Raw genomic sequence first — 17,939 nt, forward strand, 5'->3', positions numbered from 1 at the left:
GAAAGATTTATCTGTCAGTCTGGCTTCTTTGCTACCCCTCCTATAGCCAGCAGGTGGCAGAATCTCTTTCTAATAACCCTTCTCAGGTCTGTTTTCTAAAAGAAGAGGAGTAGCCCCTGCTAGGCTAGTCTCATCTTGTCAGAGCTCAGAAGCTAATCAGGGCTGGGCCCAGTTAGTATTTGGATGGGAGAGCACCAATAAGGAAGCCCAGGGTCGCTATTCAGAGGAAGGCAATGGCAAACCACCTCAGTTAAGCCTCTTGCCGCCATAAGTTGACTGGGATTCGATGGCACTTGACACACACGCACACACAGAGCTTTTATGATCTATTATAGCAAAACAAAAGAGAAGTCCAATGGCAGCTGAGTTGAAAAAAAAATATTTTTTCTAGCATGAATTTTTGTCAATCAGAACTTCTTTCTTCCGATGCTGTCTGGATTCAGAATGTGGCCATTTGCTGAGTTGTTAGTTTTTCAAGAAGCCACTGCAACTGTGCTTTTAACAGCCGTCTGAGAGGCAGGCCATAGCAACTGATCAGGTTTATCTTTGGGTTGTTGGGGGTGGGGGGAGAAAAATCCACTGGCTGATTTCTGCGCCTGATGAGGCGGTTAAATCGGCACAACAGCGGGACAAAGTGAGGTACACACACATCCCATTGGTCAACTGGCATCCCCACCTTTTCAAATGGAATCTGATTTTTCCCACCACCAAACGCCCCTCTGTTGGGGGTTTCCATATGACCAGTCTCCCAATTTGTTACTTAAGAAAACTGACCTTCCAAGCTTAAGGATCCATTTATTAAAGAAATTCCAACAAGATAAAACAGCTTAAAATAACACTTCCTAGCATCTGCTTGCTATCTCCACTTCCTACAGCCTGACTTATACATGCCTCCTTCCTCAGCAACAAGTTCTCTCACAGCAGAAGTCCTCAGCTTTTTGGATCCTGTGGCCACCTTTGGAATTCTGACACAAGGCGGTGGGCGCAACCACAAAATGGCTACCTTGGGAGGTGGAGCCAACCACAATCACAGAGGAAGTTGAAGTGCAGGAGTCAAGAGGAGTCTTCTTCTTCTTTAGCTTGACTTCGCGAACGAAGATTTAAGAAAGGTGCAGTAGTCCATGTCTGCTGCAGGCTCACTGGTGGCTGACAAGACCAATACGGGACAGGCAGGTCCGGCCACAGTGGCTGCAGGGAAAAGTCTGATTTGGGGTTGATGCTGTAGCAGTGCGATTCTTCCTCAATCTCCTTTTGTCCTCAAGACCAGCTTTGCGTGCGTTCTCAAAGGAAGAGACGGCCTGGTGGATGGTGTGCCTCCATGCTTTGCGATCTGAGGCTAGGTCAGACCACTAGTGATGGTGATTCCGTCTCTGACTTCTTTCCCAGTGTATTTTTCAATATTTACTGGAGGAGTAAATATTGAAAAATACACTGGGAAAGAAGTCAGAGACAGAATGAAGCTGACTGTACTGTAGAGGAAGCTGTCTGTATGGCCAGTCAGATCTCCAAAGTCCTGCGTTAGGGGCAACAGCCTACTTGTCCCCACCCACTTGACCCCCAGGAAAGGTGTTGGTGACCTCCAGTCCATGTTGCCCCCAGGGCACCTTTTTGGGTTCCTCATCTTACTGCAACATACCTAAACTCCACTATCGTTAGCTTTGGGTATCAGAAATTCCAGCACCCTGGACAGAGTTTTCCTGAAAAAGCACTTGATTTTTTTTTAAAGACTTCTGTTTTGGCCTGTGAATATCTGGACAGAATGATCAAGACCAGCACAGCCTTTGTTTTCAAATAACTACCAGTCCCGCCCCAGAGGCAGGGGTGACCAACGGTAGCTCTCCAGATGTTTTTTGCCTACAACTCCCATCAGCCCCAGCCAGCATGGCCAATGGCTGATGGGAGTTGTAGGCAAAAAACTTATGGAGAGCTACCGTTGGCCAACCCTGGATAGACCCCAAGCCTTTATTCAGGGGGGAAGCCCCACCGATGGCCATGAGTTCTGCTATGGCTCCTGGCCTTCTTCAATGGGTCTTACTCCCAAGATGGGGAGGGACGGTGGCTCAGTGGTAGAGCATCTGCTTCGTAAGCAGAAGATCCCAGGTTTAATCCCTGGCATCTCCAACTAAAAAGGCTGCAGGCAAGAAGGCGTGAAAAACCTCCCCTTGAGAGCCGCTGCCAGTCTGAGTAGACAGTACTGACTCTGATGGCCCGAGGGTCGGATTTCAGCGTAAGGCAGCGTCATGTGCTCATATATGTTCATAAAATATCCCCCCCCCGTTTTTTTTCCACACAGTAGGCCAGGAAGCGTCCTAACAGACGGCTGCCTCTGAGCTTGCCGCGAGTGCAAACTGGCAGGTCCGGCCGAGCGATCATCGCAAGTGGGGAGCTCCGGCCCCTTCTCCAAACGGCGGAGGCTTCGCTCTTCTTCGCCTGGCGGCAGCAGCAGCAGCCTGGCCTCGGGCTACTCGGGGACCTTGGGGCTGGCGGCTGAAGAGGAGGCCTCCGACTGCCGGGCTGCCCCCCTCCCTCCCTCCCTCCCTCCGGCTCCAGCGCATGTGCCGCCCGCCGCCTCCTCCTCCTCCTCCTCGCAGCTCCTCCCTCGATCGCGGCCGCCGGAGAGGCAGGAAGGCGAGCCAGCCGCGGCGGCAGCAGCAGCAGCAGCGATGAAGGACCGGACGCAGGAGCTGCGCACGGTGAGTCGAGTCTCGGCCCCCCCAGGGGAGAAGAAGGGACCGACGCCCCGTCGGCTGGGCCGGGAGGTCGAGGCGCCGCAGGCAGAGAGGAGGGAAGGGGCAAACTTAAGGAGGGAGCGAAGACCAGGAGGAGGCTCCATCCTTTGCAAGAGGAGGAGGAGGGGGGGGGGAGCCGTGGTGGTGCCCCCCAACCAAGTGTGGGGCGGACGCGCCGTCGATGGGGGCAGCGGAGGGTCTCAAGTGGGTGCAAGAGGGAATCACACCGGGGGGAGGGGGTAACTGGCCCGGGCTGGCCACTAGGCTCTTAGGGCCGTTTCTCTGGGGAGGCGAAGTTGGGGGGGGGGGGACGGGGACGCCACGTCCATCCCTGGGGCGTTTGTGGGAACACGAAGGCAGTGGGGTGTAGAAGAAGAACCCAAGGATGGAGTGTGTGTGGAAGATTATAGTGCCTCCCTTGGTGTTCTGCTTCCTTGGTGGTGATTGGGGGGTGGGGGGGTTAAAGCTTTTGCTCCCGGGGAAACATCGAGATGGTTAAGAAAGAAATGGGGGTGGGAGAAGAGAGCTGCATGCCTCCTTACCCCACTTTAGAACTGTAGGTGGATGCTTCCCTTATCTATGGGGGGGGGGGGCTACCTGTAACCCCAAACGGTAGGAAGGACTGAAATGAGGCGAATGATTATACAGCCCCCCCCCCCCCCCCCCCCAGTATTTAGGTTACCATCACCATCTGATTGAAAAACTATTGCAATTCAGGCTACTGTGACATGTTGGGGAGATTTTGGGTAATTAGCACCTAAGTGCCGTCTTATTTTAAATTGTTTTGACTGTTGAGTTTGATTGGTTTTATTGTGATCTTACTATGGAGTGAGCTGCCCTGAGCCCACTTGTGAGGTAGGATGGGATATAAATTAAATTATTATTTTTAAAAAAAATAGAACTGGTGGAAAAGCTTCATCCCAAGAGGTGAAGAGGAGGGAACTCTTTTTCCCTCTCCCTGCTTTGGAGAAGTGCTGGAGGGACCCAAAGAGACTGCCGTGATCATAAATCTGATGAGTGAGTGAGAGAGAGAAGAAACAGGACTCCCCCAATAGTCACATTCCAGTTAAAGGGGTGAATTCGTTGGTTGGGGCAGAGAGCTGCTGTAGGGCTGAGAAGGGGGTGTGGATGTGCTGTGCATGGCCCCCTTGCATGGGGGGAGGGCAACATCCTTTGGCGTCAGATGATTTCTGTGAAAGGCCTGGAAGTGGGCCAAATGGTGACCTCTGGCACAAAACCTGTATTCCACTCCCCAGAGGTCAGCAGCACCGGAACAAGAGGGAAGAGTGCGCCTCTAGGCATGCACAGAGTGTGCCCTTTACAAACCTGGGGATTGGGTGTCAAGCAATATGTTGATGCTCAAGAGCCCCAAAGAGGCTGAGACAGAAGGATTGCTTCGTTTCACTTACATTCAGACCAAGCGTCATTCAGGACGTGGGGTTATTGTTGGTATATTTCAAGGAGCCATGCAAAAACCTGACTCCTAAAAAGACTGAAAAAGTGTTCTGACTTGGCTACGGCTGAACACAGAACTTCCGCTGCATCTGGGCTGAGCTCTGGGACCTGTCTGGAACTTCCCTGAGCAAATCCTTCCCCTACTGAATCATTCTAGCTACCCACCCACCCCATTCACCTGGGTTCAGGAAGCAATTGTATTCATTTTAAAATTCCCCTCCCATCTCCCCTCCACTGGGGTTTGCAATTCAAGGTGGCTTGTGCGTGTATTTGAAGTGCCATTGAGTTGCCGATGACTTGTAGCCAGTGTTCCCTTTAAGCTGAGTTAGTGTGAGCTAGCTCACAGTTTTTTTTAGCCTCCAGCTCACACATTTAGCTCAGGAAGGATGACCCCAGAGCAAACTAATTTATGCAGTAGTCAAATTGCCCACTTGCAACTTTAATGCCAGTAAAATGCTCACAAAGTAAAATGTTCCATATTGACTGCATTGGCTTACACTTGAGTAAGAAAGGTGGACTATAAAATAATATAAATAAATAGTCCAAGTCTGGCAGAAGTTTATGGAGGGCAGGCCTATCAGTGGCTAGTAGCCATGGTGTTCATGGTGGAGTCACAAGACTCCACAGCTTAGAGGGAGCATTGCTTATAGCAACCCCAGCCAGGGGCAGATGTGGTTTGCTGTTGCCTTCCTCTACAGACTTTTCCTTGCTGGCCTCCCTTCCAAGTACTGACTCTCCTTAGCTTCTGAGATTTGACAAGATTGGGCTATACTATGCTTCCTTCCCTCTCCAAGGTGACATACATAGCTAAAAATTAATACAAACAAATGAACTACCAAGTGCCCATCCTTGCTTCTCCATCACAAACCAGCCATCCTAGACTCAGAGGAACATCACAGAATAAATAAAACAATGGATGGAGCTTTCTTTGCTCAGCAGTCTGGCCAGCTCAGTTAGAACAGCTCACTGTATTTAGCTGACTTTAAGAAACTCACCCAAAAGTCCAGTTTTGGAGTCTCTAAAAATATCAGAAGGGTAGGTGTGTGTCTGGCATATTTTTCCATTAAGATGGTGTAGCCCCCTCCCCTGAAGGCCTAAGACTGGGTGGAAACTGACCAAACCGCACAAAAAGGGTTTGCTAGGAAGAGTCCACACAGAAACATAGGGGTGGGGGGGGGGTGGGAAAGAATCCTTCAGTTCTGTAGCTAGAACTCATGGACAGTTTTACAGGTTAAAACCAGCTTGTTAAATTGAATTTGGAAATGAAGGGGTAGTTAGTGTAAAGTCACTAGAATTACAGTTTATGGCCAAAGTGATTTGCCCCAATGAAAACAAGGGCTGCTGCATTTTGGTCCAGCTGGAAGTTCCAGATTGCCTGTGAGGGCAGCCCCACATACAGTGCATTGCAGTAGTCTAGCTCCAAGGTTACGGTAGCATGGATCAGCAGGGTGGTGATACTCAATACTAAATGTCACTGGGGAAAAAGAAGTAGGCTTGGCTTGTTTTCATGGCAAAAGGTCCAACAGGCCCCCATAACTCTTAAATGAGCCAACTGAAGAAAGATTTGCCCCCTCTGGAGCAGGCAGAATTACTCCCCCCAAGACCTTATGCTTACCAGTCAGCATCCATTTTATCTGGATGCATTTTGCAGCATCAAGACCCCACTGTGAACTATTCTATCTTACTGCACATTGCATGTTTTAAACGAGGGAAGAGAGAGAAGCAGCGGTGGTGACTTTGGATTGCTTGTGACATCTTATTCCTGTTTTCAGTTCACCATTCCTGCATCACGCTAGGACCACAAGAGAGGCGGTGTTTGCCCCATGGCTTTGGAATTCCTCTCTCTGGGACTTGCCTAAGCCTGTGCATTGTCCAGTAGTGTTGCAAGATGTTTTGTATGCACTCAGTTGCCAAGTGAGATAGTAATAGGAAGAGGCCATGGATCAACAATAGTGCACTGCTTTTATATACATACCAGAGACCCATGGTCTCCAGTTAAAGGCTTGTAGGTTTTGGGAAAGACCTTTCTCTTCCTGGGACAATGAGGAAGAACATTAGAAAAGCCCTGCTAGATCAGACTATCTAGTCTAGCATTCTGCCTCACACTGTGGCCAACTAGTTCCCCTGGAGTGCCAACCACAGGGCAAAGAGGTTGAAGCCTTCCCCTTAAATTGCATCCTGGTGCTGTAATTCAGAGCTCTGAATGTGGAGTTTCCTTTTGAACATCATGGCTAGTAGGCTACTGATAGACCTATCCTCCATTAAATCCTGCTAGTCTGGGACTATTTATTCATTTGTATTATTTATAGTCCACTTTTCTTATTGAGCCTTGAGTGTAAGTCAATGCAGTCAGTAGGATGGGACATCCAATAAAGCAGTGTAATAGGATCAGGAGGCAGAAATTAAAACCAAATGAAAATCTTGCAACAAAGCATAAGTATTAACACAGCTTATTAAGCACAGCAGAAATTACATAATAGGACAATACATGCAGTGACTGAGAGTATATGCTACATACTGTAGTGCAGCCCACCGTATTAGTTGTAGATTTTCCGGGCTGTATGGCCGTGATGTTGGCATCATAGAACCTGACGTTTCAACAGCAGCTGTGACTGGCATCCTCAGAGGTAGAACAAAGAAGGCTAGAGTTCTCTGTGTGTCAAAGTGAGAAGATGGTAGGCAGGTAATTTATATCTACTCAGGAAGGTGGGGTAGGGCTGCGTCATTATCTTGTAGGAGTTTCCCAGGCTATGACATGCTAATGGAGGAGCTTTCCTGAGGAGGTTCTTTTGCATATGGATTGGCTGTTGAAATTCTAAATTTATCTGTAGTGCTGTTGTAAGATGTAGAGCATTTTGTGTAATGAACTCCGGACATGAAAGCCTTTCACAACTAATGTTCCCTCTAAGCTGCAGAGTCTTGTGAGCAAAAATTCTACTTTGTGAGCTACTAGTATTAAAGTTGTGAGCTACTGGCATTAAAATTTTGAGCTACTGCATAAATTATTGTGCTCTGGGGTCATCCTTCCTGTGCTAAGACAAAAATGTGTGACCTGGAGGCTAAAAATATGTGTGCTAGCTCACACTAACTCAGTTTAGAGGGAACACTGTCCACAGCATAGTCCACAGTATCTTCCCCTTTACTAAAGCAATCTTAATCAATTCCATTGAAATGAAACCCTCTACATACTTTGGTCACATGATGAGAAGACTCAATGGAAAAGCCAGTAACGCTAGGAAAAGGTGAAGGCAGTAGAGAAACAGGAAGGCCCAACATCATGATATGGATTGACTCTTCGTGATTTCGAAGTATCGCTATTACGCAAGGAACTAAAAGTTTAAAAAAAAAATGGCCAGGCGGCCACGTTTCGGAAGCACCACGAACGGCTGATGATTGGCCAGGCCATCTGTGTACATGATTTGAATTGCACGTACCAAGGGGATGGATGGAGTGGGAGGACTGAAAGGCAGAGGAGGGTGCCGCCCCCAAAGCAGTTGATGCGGAACGGGATGAATTTCCCACAACAAACTCCGCGGAGTGGATCCGCAGGTTTTAGGAAACTCCGCTAACATGCGCATCCAGATACTGCGGGGTGAAAGTGCTGAAGCCGCGGATCATAAGAACGTAAGAACATAAGAGAAGCCCACAACATGTGCGAAATCGAGCAAAAGATCAGGAGGTAAATGGGATGCCACCCTGGAGTAAACGCTAATGCGAAAACGGCCTCAATAAAGGAAGCAGCGGCTCTCAGCTGGCAAGACCTGTGCAAAGCTGTTTGTGACTGGATGATTTGGAGGTCATTAATTCATAAGGTCGCTGTATGTTGGAAGCAACTTGATGGCATGTAACACAGAGAATAAAACTCAAGTCTTTGTAAAAATGCCCTCCTGAATAATTCAGTTTTGCATAGTTTGCAAAAGTAAATTTTATAAAGCAGTTTCAGATGTTCAGGGCTATTTTTGGAGTGACTGCGTCTCAGGGATAGAACATGTGCTTCATATGTAGAAGGTCCCAGGTTCAGTTCTTAGCATTTCCAGTTAAAGATCTTTCTCTGCCTGATCCTGAAGAGCTGCTGCAGGAGTAGGTGATGGGCAAGATCTACCAACAGTCCAGCTCTCCATAGGGCAGCTTTAGGGTGTTAACGTCTGTTTAATTTGGCAGGGGGTATGATTTCCACTCATTGTTTCCTGCTTCATGTCCTTTGGGTGAGGTGTGCTGTGAATGAAGCCAAGCCACAAGGCATCCAGGTAAATCAAGCACAGAATTCTCTCCTTCCTCTCTTCGGTTTTGGGACCTCGGAAGTGCAGGCGGAATCATAGACAGGAATGGAAAGACGTGTGAGCACAGAGTTACCCCAGGGGATTTCACAGAGTCAGGCTGACGTCTGTGTGGAAGTATCCTGGGTGTTGCTCTGCCAGGTTTTAGGTCAGTGGAGTTTTTTGTAGATGTGACTTTTTCCTTAGGATGACCAAAGAATTAAGCTTTGATAGGGATGGATGTGTTGACAAGCATTTCTGCTTGGGTTTAATTTTTATCCCAAGCTTGGCTGCATCTCACCTGTGGGCCAGGTGCAACAACTGTGAATGTCAAATGTGGTTTGAAAGATTATTCATGGCAGTATGCATTCTCTTCTCGCTTTCCTCCCAGGTAAACAGGTTTAGCTGGCTCTTTGTGGTGTTTCAAAAACCTATGTGATCTGTTTGGCCAAAAGCAACAGTGCAAGAAGAGAAATCTGTATGCCCACGATAGGAAGCAAAGCCTTTTCCAGCTCCTCTCTAGCAGATGAGGGGGAGGGGGCAGAAATCAGGTTCATTTTACAGGTGACTAGGAAGCGGGGCCTTTTTTTTTTTAGCAGGAATGCACAGGAACGCCGTTCCAGCTGGCTTGGGACCAGGGGTGCGTGACCTAGAATGCAAATAAGTTCCTGCTGGGCTTTTTCTACAAAAATCCCTGTGTGAAACAACAGTGACATCGGTGTGTGTGTGTGTGGCCTAATATGCAAATGAGTTCCTTCTGCTAGGAAGTCACACAGGTCTGGTCCAGGCAGCAAGAACATTGACATGACAGGGTCCATTTAGGTTGTTTCCAGAAGAACATGGCATGTTTTCTTTCATGGACTGTGTGTGTGTGATGGGACCAGAGGGGAGGGAGAGGCATGGGACAAGTCTGTGCCATGCTAAGGAGATGATGCTTAGGCCTTACTCTGAAGCTCCAGCTGGACGACAGTTCTTTAGAATAGCTGAAGACCATTTAGCAGAAACATTGATGCCTTTGGATGAGAAGCACTCACATACTTCCTTGGCCCTGCTGTTTCTTCTGAGTAAACAGGCTCTGCAGTCTTTGGAAATGTTAACCATGTATTTACCACGCTGTGTTCCATGCACAGCTGTTGTTCCTCTTTCAAACCGACCTCTGGAATAGGGGGTGACCAGCAACTTTTAAATATACATATTTACAGGGCTTTTTTTTTTTTAAAAAAAAGCAGGAACTCCTTTGCATATTAGGCTGCACACCCCCCCCCCCCCGATGTAGCCAATCCTCCTGGAGCTTACAGTAGGCCCTGTACTAAGAGCCCCGTAAGCTCCAGGACCAGGAGGATTGGCTACATCAGTGAGGTCTGGCCTAATAGGCAAAGGAGTTCCTGCTACAAAAAAAAGGCCCTATTTAAAGTTGCTTTTTGTGCCCTGACCTGGATGGGCCAAACTAGCCCAATCTTGTCAAAGCTCAGAAGCTATGGAGGATCAGCCCTGGTTAGGACTTGGATGGGAGTCCTGCCTAGTGCTGGATTAAACCCTGTGGAGGCCCCTAGGCAGTCAAAATTTCAGGGGCCCCCTCACAAATTATCTCAGAGTTGAAGTGCCCACCCCACCGCCTGCGGCCCCTGCTGCAGCCTGCAGCCACCTTCTCAAAATCCCCTTTGTCAAACTGTGGGGGAAAGGCAGAGAGCGGCAAACTTGGCCACAGTGCCGGCTGCACCAGGCAAGTCAGGCAAAGAGCGGCTCAGTTGCTGGCTTCGCCTGCAGGCTGGGAATGCTACAAGCAGGGGGAAAACTGGGGGGGGGGGGAGGAAGCTGGCCTGGGGTCCCTAAAGGAGTGGGGGCCCATAGGCCAGTGCCTACTTGGCCTAATTGTTAATCTGGCCCTGGATCCGCCAGGGCTTCTTTTGAGCAGGAATACACAGGAGGCAGCTTGGCATCAGGGGGTGTGGCCTGATATGCAAATGAGTTCATGCTGGGCTTTTTCTACCAAAAAAAAGCCCTGGAGACCACCAAGAAGCTCCAGGATCGCTCCTGTTGCATTGTTTATTGAATGCCCCACCCGTCAATAGTATTGCCCACTCTGTGTAATCTGCCTTGAGTCCAAGTGAGAAAGAAGGACTATAAAGAACATGAGCTTTGCAGAAGCAGGCAATGGCAAAGCACCTCTGTTTGTGTCTTGCCTTGGAAACCCTGCGGGATTGCCGTAAGTCAGCTGTGATTTGACAGCCCTTTATGCCCACACATTGTGCTTTCCCTAGCTTTCAAAGGGATTTATAAAGCTGTGAAAAGGAAAGTATTACCAAATACATGCAAAATATTAATTAGAATAGTTCAATTACAATGGTAGCCATTGGGGAGAGGGGGAGCCAGCTTTGTGCGAAGAAAGGACAGCAGCAATTTTCAGGGATGAAAACTATCCCTGAGAAACCAAACCACCAGAAAGCAGAAGGGGGAGGGAGTAGTAACATCAGTCTAAATTCACAGCACAAAACCCAGTCAAATGCAAAATAAAACCTGGCACTTAAACAGTGGCCAGTAGGGCAACAAGTGAACATCAAGGGGCAGAGAGTTCCACAGGCATGGAGCCACGACAAAGAAGGCATCTGCCTGCCTTTACCTCAGACGACTAGGGCACCTGAAGAAGTTTTTGCCAGGTGATTGCAATTTAGTGGCCATGTAGAGAGCCAGTTTGGTGTAGTGGTTAAGTGTGTGGACTCTTATCCGGGAGAACCGGGTTTAATTCCCCACTCCTCCACTTGCAGCTGCTGGAATGGCCTTGGGTCAGCCATAGCTCTTGTAGGAGTTGTCCTTGAAAGGGCAGCTGCTGTGAGAGCTCACTCAGCCCCACCCACCTCACAGGGTGTCTGTTGTGAGGGAAGGAGATAAAGGAGATTGTAAGCTGTTCTGAGACTGATTCAAAGAGAAGGGCAGGATATAAATCTGTGGTCATCGTCTTCTTTTTCCTAGCTGACATATCAGCTTGCTTGAACAACTGGTGGAAGTCCCCACATGCAAATTGCCTTCTTTTCTCCCTGTGGTGCATGAAGCTTTGAGAAGACACCCTTGCAGGTCAGAATTGGGCAGCACCGGCTGACCTCTTCTGCAAAGTGATGCTTGCAAAACACTGCGTCCCTTCTCTCTAGGGGAGCAGACTCTGGTCCTTTCTCATCATTCATGGACCAGCAAAGTCAAAAGACAACTCCTCAAGTGCCTGCAAAACAAGCTCAAAGGCCGCCTTTGGATATTCCCTGCAATCAGAGATTTGCCACCAACTCTGTGTTGGCACATATTACAATTAATGCACACAGATGCTCGCTTTTGGGTGTTGATGTGCTCATCGTTGGGGGGATGCCTTGTAAACAGCTATGTTGTTTGCTGCCATTTTGACTGTAAGCTCCTTGAGGGCAGGGGCCCAGTTTTGATGTGTAGATCTCCAGGAATGTCCAACTGTAAGCCGGCAACCCTAGACTTGGTAGAAGGCAGCATCATACATTTGGTTTCTTTCTCTCCCTTCCCAGAGCCAGTTTGGTGTAGTAGTTAAGTGTGCGGACTCTTATCTGGGAGGACCGGGTTTGATTCCCCACTCCTCTACTTGCAGCTGCTGAAATGGCCTTGGGTCAGCCATAGCTCTCATAGATGTTGTCCTTGAAAGGGCAGTTTTTGGGAGAGCTCTCTCAGCCCCACTCACCTCACAGGGTGTCTGCTGTGGGGGAAGAAGATAAAGGAGATTGTAAGCCGCTCTGAGTCTCTGATTCAGAGAGAAGGGTGGGGTATAAATCTGCAATGGTCTTCTTCTTCCCTCCACTTCCAGATATGTAGAATGTTCAGTGGCCAGGTGGTATTAAGAGAGCTTCTTATACATTTTCCTATCTGACTTAACGGCGACTTCTGGTGGGGTTTCTAAGGCAAGAGATATTCAGAGATGGTTTGTGTTGCCTGCCTCTGCATCGTAACCCTGGTATTCCTTGGAGGTCGCCCATCCAAATACTAGCCAGGGCCAGCCCTGCTTTCCAAAATGAGCAGAACTTTAGTAGCTGGAAAGAGGTGCCAGAACTCTCAAGAGGGAAATGAAGGAGAAATACACTAGATTCTTTGAAACAATATTTTTTCATGCACTGTGGACTTACCTTGACTTTAAAGCAGTTTCCAAGGAGCATGCGAGAAGCACCTTGCCAAGGCTACACAGGCCTCAGTGCAGGAGACGAGCAGGCTGATGGGGATGGGGGCAGGGCCGAGTAGCTTTGGTTCAGGCCTGCTGGGGTTGTGATCCCAGCCGCAATCGCCCGGGAGTCAGAGCGCGGAGCAGCAGCTGGGGTGCGCTGCTGCTGGGGGAGAAAAGCCTCCTTCAGGTAGGCTGCAGTTGATCTTCTCTCTCCTGCTGCAACCCGTTCCAGACTCTTCCCGGGCTCACAGCCTCCACCTCACCCTTGGTGAGAGCAACAAGTCCCCCATGCTCTCTGGCTGCTACCCTGCTCACCCACAGCTGCTACCAGGCATTATGAACTTTTAAAGATTTTTGGAGAATTTTGTTTCCACAAGGAGGTTCCGAAACTCCATTCCACCACATCCCCCCAGGAAAAAAAGCTCCGGGGGTGAAAAAAAATATAGTTTTCACCAAGACTTTTTTAAAAAGCAGGAACGCAGTTCCTGCTGGCTTGGTGTCAGGGTGTGTGGCCTAATATGCAAATGAGTTCCTGCTGGGCTTTTTCCTGCAAAAAAAGCCTTCGTTTCCACAAAGCATCATTAACTGGTGGAAGTTCTTGCCACAAGGTGGCTTTGACAGGGTTGACCGGTCACTAATTTCCAACCATAGCAGTTAAAATCAAACTTCCATGTATGGAGAAAAGTAGACCCCTGAACACCTGCTGCAGGGAGGGACCAATGATATATAATCTTTGAACTTTGCATGTGGGTTTCTCAAAGGCATCTGCTGGGAACAGGATGGCTGACCAGGCACAGATCTTGCTCTGATCCATCTGGACTTCTTCATTACTTTTAATGGTGAGCAGCATATGCGTGTTCCATGAATAAATAAAGACCACGTTCTTTTCTTAGCAGAGAAAATGCGTCTGCGGCCACGGTCTCCACCTAGCTCAGCAGATGAGCATGTTAGTGTAATGGATGTTTGTTTAAAGGAATGGCAAAGGAAGGGAGACAGGAGCTCTGCCTCCTTGGTTTGCAGCACCTCCCTCTCACGGCCTGGCTCAATTTCCCTTCTCTCTCAGGGGCTCACTTTCTCAGCAACCTCAACAGCAATCCTTCTCGGGTTTTAATATTCTGCTGTGCTCAGCCAAGAGAAAGAGAGAGAAAAAGAGGCAAAGCTGGCACAGATTGAAGCTGGAAGCAGGCAGCCCAGCCATATCTTAATGGATGCTCAAGGTTTAAAATTTAAATAGCTAATTCCTCACTCCTTGGAAATGTTGAAGGCGCGGTGAATTGACACCTGATGCTAGAAGTTGTTCTTTCCTATGGATTCCACACTGACTTTTTGCCCTACCTGGGTTGTCAGAGAATGACTTAACCTGGTGATGCTTGGTTTTTGTGGTTTGATAGCTGGCATATGAGGGCGTTGTGTATTGGAGAGTGGATGAGGTTGTCCCAAAAATTCAGACCCACAGAAGACGCCAAAAAGTCCAAAGCATTGAGATTCTGATTCATATTTGACATTTCTCCTTTGACATTTTGTTCCTCTTCTTGTTAATGCCTTTTGGGGAACTACTTGTGAAATAGTGGACCTGTGTGAAATATCTCATTTACTACATTGTTTTGCACCCGATGTAACCCTATAGTAGAGACCTGCCCTGGAAATTATTCTGCTAGACTTGCATGAGAATTACACTAAGAGAAAAGGTGCAAATAGATCTCTTGCACTTCTTGTTTTCCCAAAATGTGATACCAGAGTACAGAGTCTTGTTTTGGGGTTTTTTTGTATTAAAATTCCAAAAGCAATGTATTCATTTTTCTCAGTCATCTCCCAAGGCTCTGTGAATGTATGTGTGTGTGTGAAGTGCCATTAAGTTGCTGCCAACATACGGTGGCCCCAGCAAGCGTCTTTCAAGGCAAATGAGAAGCAGGAGGGGTTTGCTGTTGCTCCCAAGGAAATAGGAAACTGCTTCCTTTGCAGCTGCAGAGTAGCCCTGTTAATATTGCCATCTGACTCTTGACCCAGTTGGTACCTACTGAAGAAAAAGAAGAAGAAGAAGAAGAAGAAGAAGAAGAAGAAATTGGATTTATATCCCGCCCTCCACTCCGAAGAGTCTCAGAGCGGCTCACAATCTCCTTTACCTTCCTCCCCCACAACAAACACCCTGTGAGGTGGGTGGGGCTGGAGAGGGCTCTCACAACAGCTGCCCTTTCAAGGACAACCTCTGCCAGAGCTATGGCTGACCCAAGGCCATTCCAGCAGGTGCAAGTGGAGGAGTGGGGAATCAAACCCGGTTCTCCCAGGTAAGAGTCTGCACACTTAACCACTACACCAAACTGGAACATAAGAACAGTCCTGCTGGATCGCACCAAGCTGGCTCCCTCTCAGTTGACCGTCTTTCCCACAGTGGCCTGCCAGATGTCCTCATGGGGGCCACATAGAGGAATGCAGAGACCAAAGCCTTCCCCTGTTGTCCCCCTAGCAACTGGTGCATTGCCTCTGAACATGGAGGTTCCATTGAGCCATCAAGGCTGATAAACAGAGCTTTTTTTGAGCAGGAAAGCACAGGAACACAGTTCTGGCTGGCTTGGCATCAGGGGGTGTGGCCTAATGTGCATATGAGTTCCTTCTGGGCTTTTTCTACAAAAAGAGCCCTGCTGATAACTATCAGACGGCCTATCCTCCATGGATTTATCTAATTATCTGTTAAAGCCATTGAAAAGGCATTGCTTCCTCCGGTGGAAGTGAGTTCCACAGGTTCAGTGATGGGCCCGTGTATCAGGGGTGGGTGCTTCTTGGATTTCTCTGCATCTGTATAGTTCAGGCATCCGGGGGCAATCCCACTGCATCCTTAATCCCTCCAATGGGATGATGTCATGGCTTCTTTGTTGGTAGGGGATGAGTAATGAGTTCACCCAGCTGCGTGGCTTAATTCTTGAGAAGTCATGCAGTGACCTCTGTTTCAGGATCTGAGTGTACCTCAGCACTCAGCATGACAGGTTTTCTGTAGCACTTGAATCCAGTTCTTTGTTTCTGGCTGAAGGATTCTCTTCCGTGCCTGCTGCCTTTATTACTAGTGTTTTTGGGTCCTTGTCAGGGAGAACAGAGGCGTCTAAATGAAGTAAATACATTTTAAAATATTGTTGAGGAGAATTCTCTAGGAAAATGTCCCCTTTATATTGCAGAACAAATAATACACAATACCATGAGGAAATTACTAGAAAATATACTTCTGTACGCAAATTACTGAACATTGAGCTGAACAATTTAGCAATAAACAAGAATTAGAAATTTCAATTACAAAACAGGCTTGGAGTGCATTATGTAAGTTTCTTAGGCCCATGAAATCCAAGAATCATACAGCCCCATGTTCTAAATTCATATAAAGGATATTATTCTTTCCTATGTCTTCAGTATCTTCAACGCAAAAACATCTAATGCTGATAAATTGCGAAAGTGTCCTGTGCTGTCACAAAAAATCAGGTAGGCATCAAACGCTGAACTCATCCATTGAGATGTGAATCAACCCCTTTATATTGTATTGAGATGTGAATCAACCCCTTTATATTGCAGCCACTGGGAAAGCAGTTTGTATGAAATAGCCCTCCTCTCTTTAATGTGCAGTTCCATCCAAATAGACCTTGGCGAATCTACCAGCCGTGTGCGTTTTGTTAGCCCAGCTTTTTGTAAGTGCTGCACATCATCCAGCCTGGGAATCTTTTCAACAGCCGTTTTCCTTTTGCCTTCTAGTCCCAGCTGACTTATGGCAACCCCATGGAGTTATCACAGCAAGAGATATTCAGAGGATTAAGTAGCCATTGGCCTGATCCAACATGGTTTCTCTTATGTCCTTAAGAACCTAATTGCTCTGCCCTCCTTTCTGCCTTTGGACATCTTTAATCCCACTTTAACAGTGAGTGGCCGTTGCCACATCTTGTGGCAGTGAATTCCATAAACCCATTCTAAACTGTTTGTAGATGGACTTCCTTTCCTCTGCCCTGAATTTATCACCTGTCAGCTGCATGGGTGGAACTCAGGTTCTTGTACTGAGAGGTTAGGAGGGGATTTCCTAGAGTTGCCAGCTCTGGATTGGGAAATACCTGGAGATTTTGGGGGTGGAGCTTGGTGAGGGTGGGGTTTGGAGAGGAGGGATCTCAGCAGAGATGTGATGCCATCAGGGCTTTTTTTATAGCAGGAACTCCTTTGCATATTAAGCCACACCCCCTGATATAGCCAATTCTCCTGGAGCTTACAGAGCTCTTTTTACAGGACCTACTGTAAGCTCTTGGAGGATTGGCTATATCAGGAGGGGGTGTAGCCAAATATGCAAAGGAGTTCCTGCTACAAAAAAAGCCCTGGATGCCATAGAATCCATCCAAAGCTACCATTTTATCCAGGTAAAGTAGAGATCAGCTGAGATTCTGGAAGAGTGGGAGACCTCCATGTCTAAGAGTAGGGTTGCCAGCTCTGGGTTGGGAAATTTCTGGAGATTTTGGAGGTGGAGCCTGGGGAGGGCAGAGTTTGGAAGGGAGGGACCTCAACAGGGTACAATGCCATAGAGTCCACTCTTGTAAGCAGCCATTTTCTCTTGAGGAACTGCTCTTGGTTGTCTGGAGATCAAATGTAATAGGAGATTGTCAGGTCCCACCTGGAGGTTGGCAACCCTAGGATTCCCCTCTGCCCTAGCTGATGATTCTGGATGGCCAAATGGGACATGGGGGAAATGCCTGCCTTATGGCTGACCACTCCTGTACGTTGGATGACGTATTTGCTGGCTCATGGAACGCTTACGCTGGAATGTGTTTGGCTAGTCTTTAAAGAAACACCAGGCTCCCGTTTTATTTTCTCCCCACATTTCTCCACCATACACCATTTTATAAGCCCTTCATCACAGCCACGCTCTGTAGCTGCCTCCCCAACTACTCTCAGCGTTCTTCAGATGGAGAAGTTCGAGTTTGCAGTAAAATATTCAAAATAGGTCAAGTTGCTTGTGAATTTTTCCTCCTGTGTTTTCCAACATGCAGCGAGCTTGCGGAGTCTTTTCTGTTCGCTCCTGATGGCTTTGAGTCTGCCTCCTTCCTCCTACATCTTCTCCTCCCCCCCTTCCTTTTGTTTTAAGATGCCATTTCAGCATCTTCATCTCTGCAAGGGCAGCCCTTTTCTGCCTCTGTGGCAAAGGAAGGGGCTTTCCATTGTACATTTAGAGGTGCAGCCTGTGTTTCCTTTGTCCCACAGAATAAGATTCCTTCCATTGGGTCAGCCGTGTGAAGCGCAGAAGGCAGGCAAATGGCCTCAAAGCTGGCAGATGTGCGTTTCAGCCACAAAGCGGTGCACGCTCAAGGAGCCGTCAGC

The 17,939-nt window shown here is 48.0% G+C and overlaps 1 protein-coding gene and 1 non-coding gene across 2 annotated transcripts in view; both read left to right on the forward strand.

The window, feature by feature from the left end:
• Nucleotides 1–2,054: 2,054 nt before the first annotated feature.
• TRNAT-CGU (transfer RNA threonine (anticodon CGU)) lies at nt 2,055–2,121 on the forward strand. The gene has a single exon. It is a non-coding gene; the product is annotated as a tRNA-Thr (tRNA).
• Nucleotides 2,122–2,563: 442 nt separating this feature from the next.
• Nucleotides 2,564–17,939, forward strand: part of STX1A (syntaxin 1A) — a 63,287-nt gene continuing 47,911 nt past the window's right edge. The window contains exon 1 of the mRNA XM_060259308.1: nt 2,564–2,693. Coding sequence (XP_060115291.1) covers nt 2,664–2,693 — 30 coding nt within the window. The 5' untranslated portion in view covers nt 2,564–2,663. The remainder of the gene's footprint in view (nt 2,694–17,939) is intronic.

This window comes from Heteronotia binoei, chromosome 18 (assembly GCF_032191835.1).
Source record: "Heteronotia binoei isolate CCM8104 ecotype False Entrance Well chromosome 18, APGP_CSIRO_Hbin_v1, whole genome shotgun sequence".
NCBI lineage: Eukaryota > Metazoa > Chordata > Lepidosauria > Squamata > Gekkonidae > Heteronotia > Heteronotia binoei.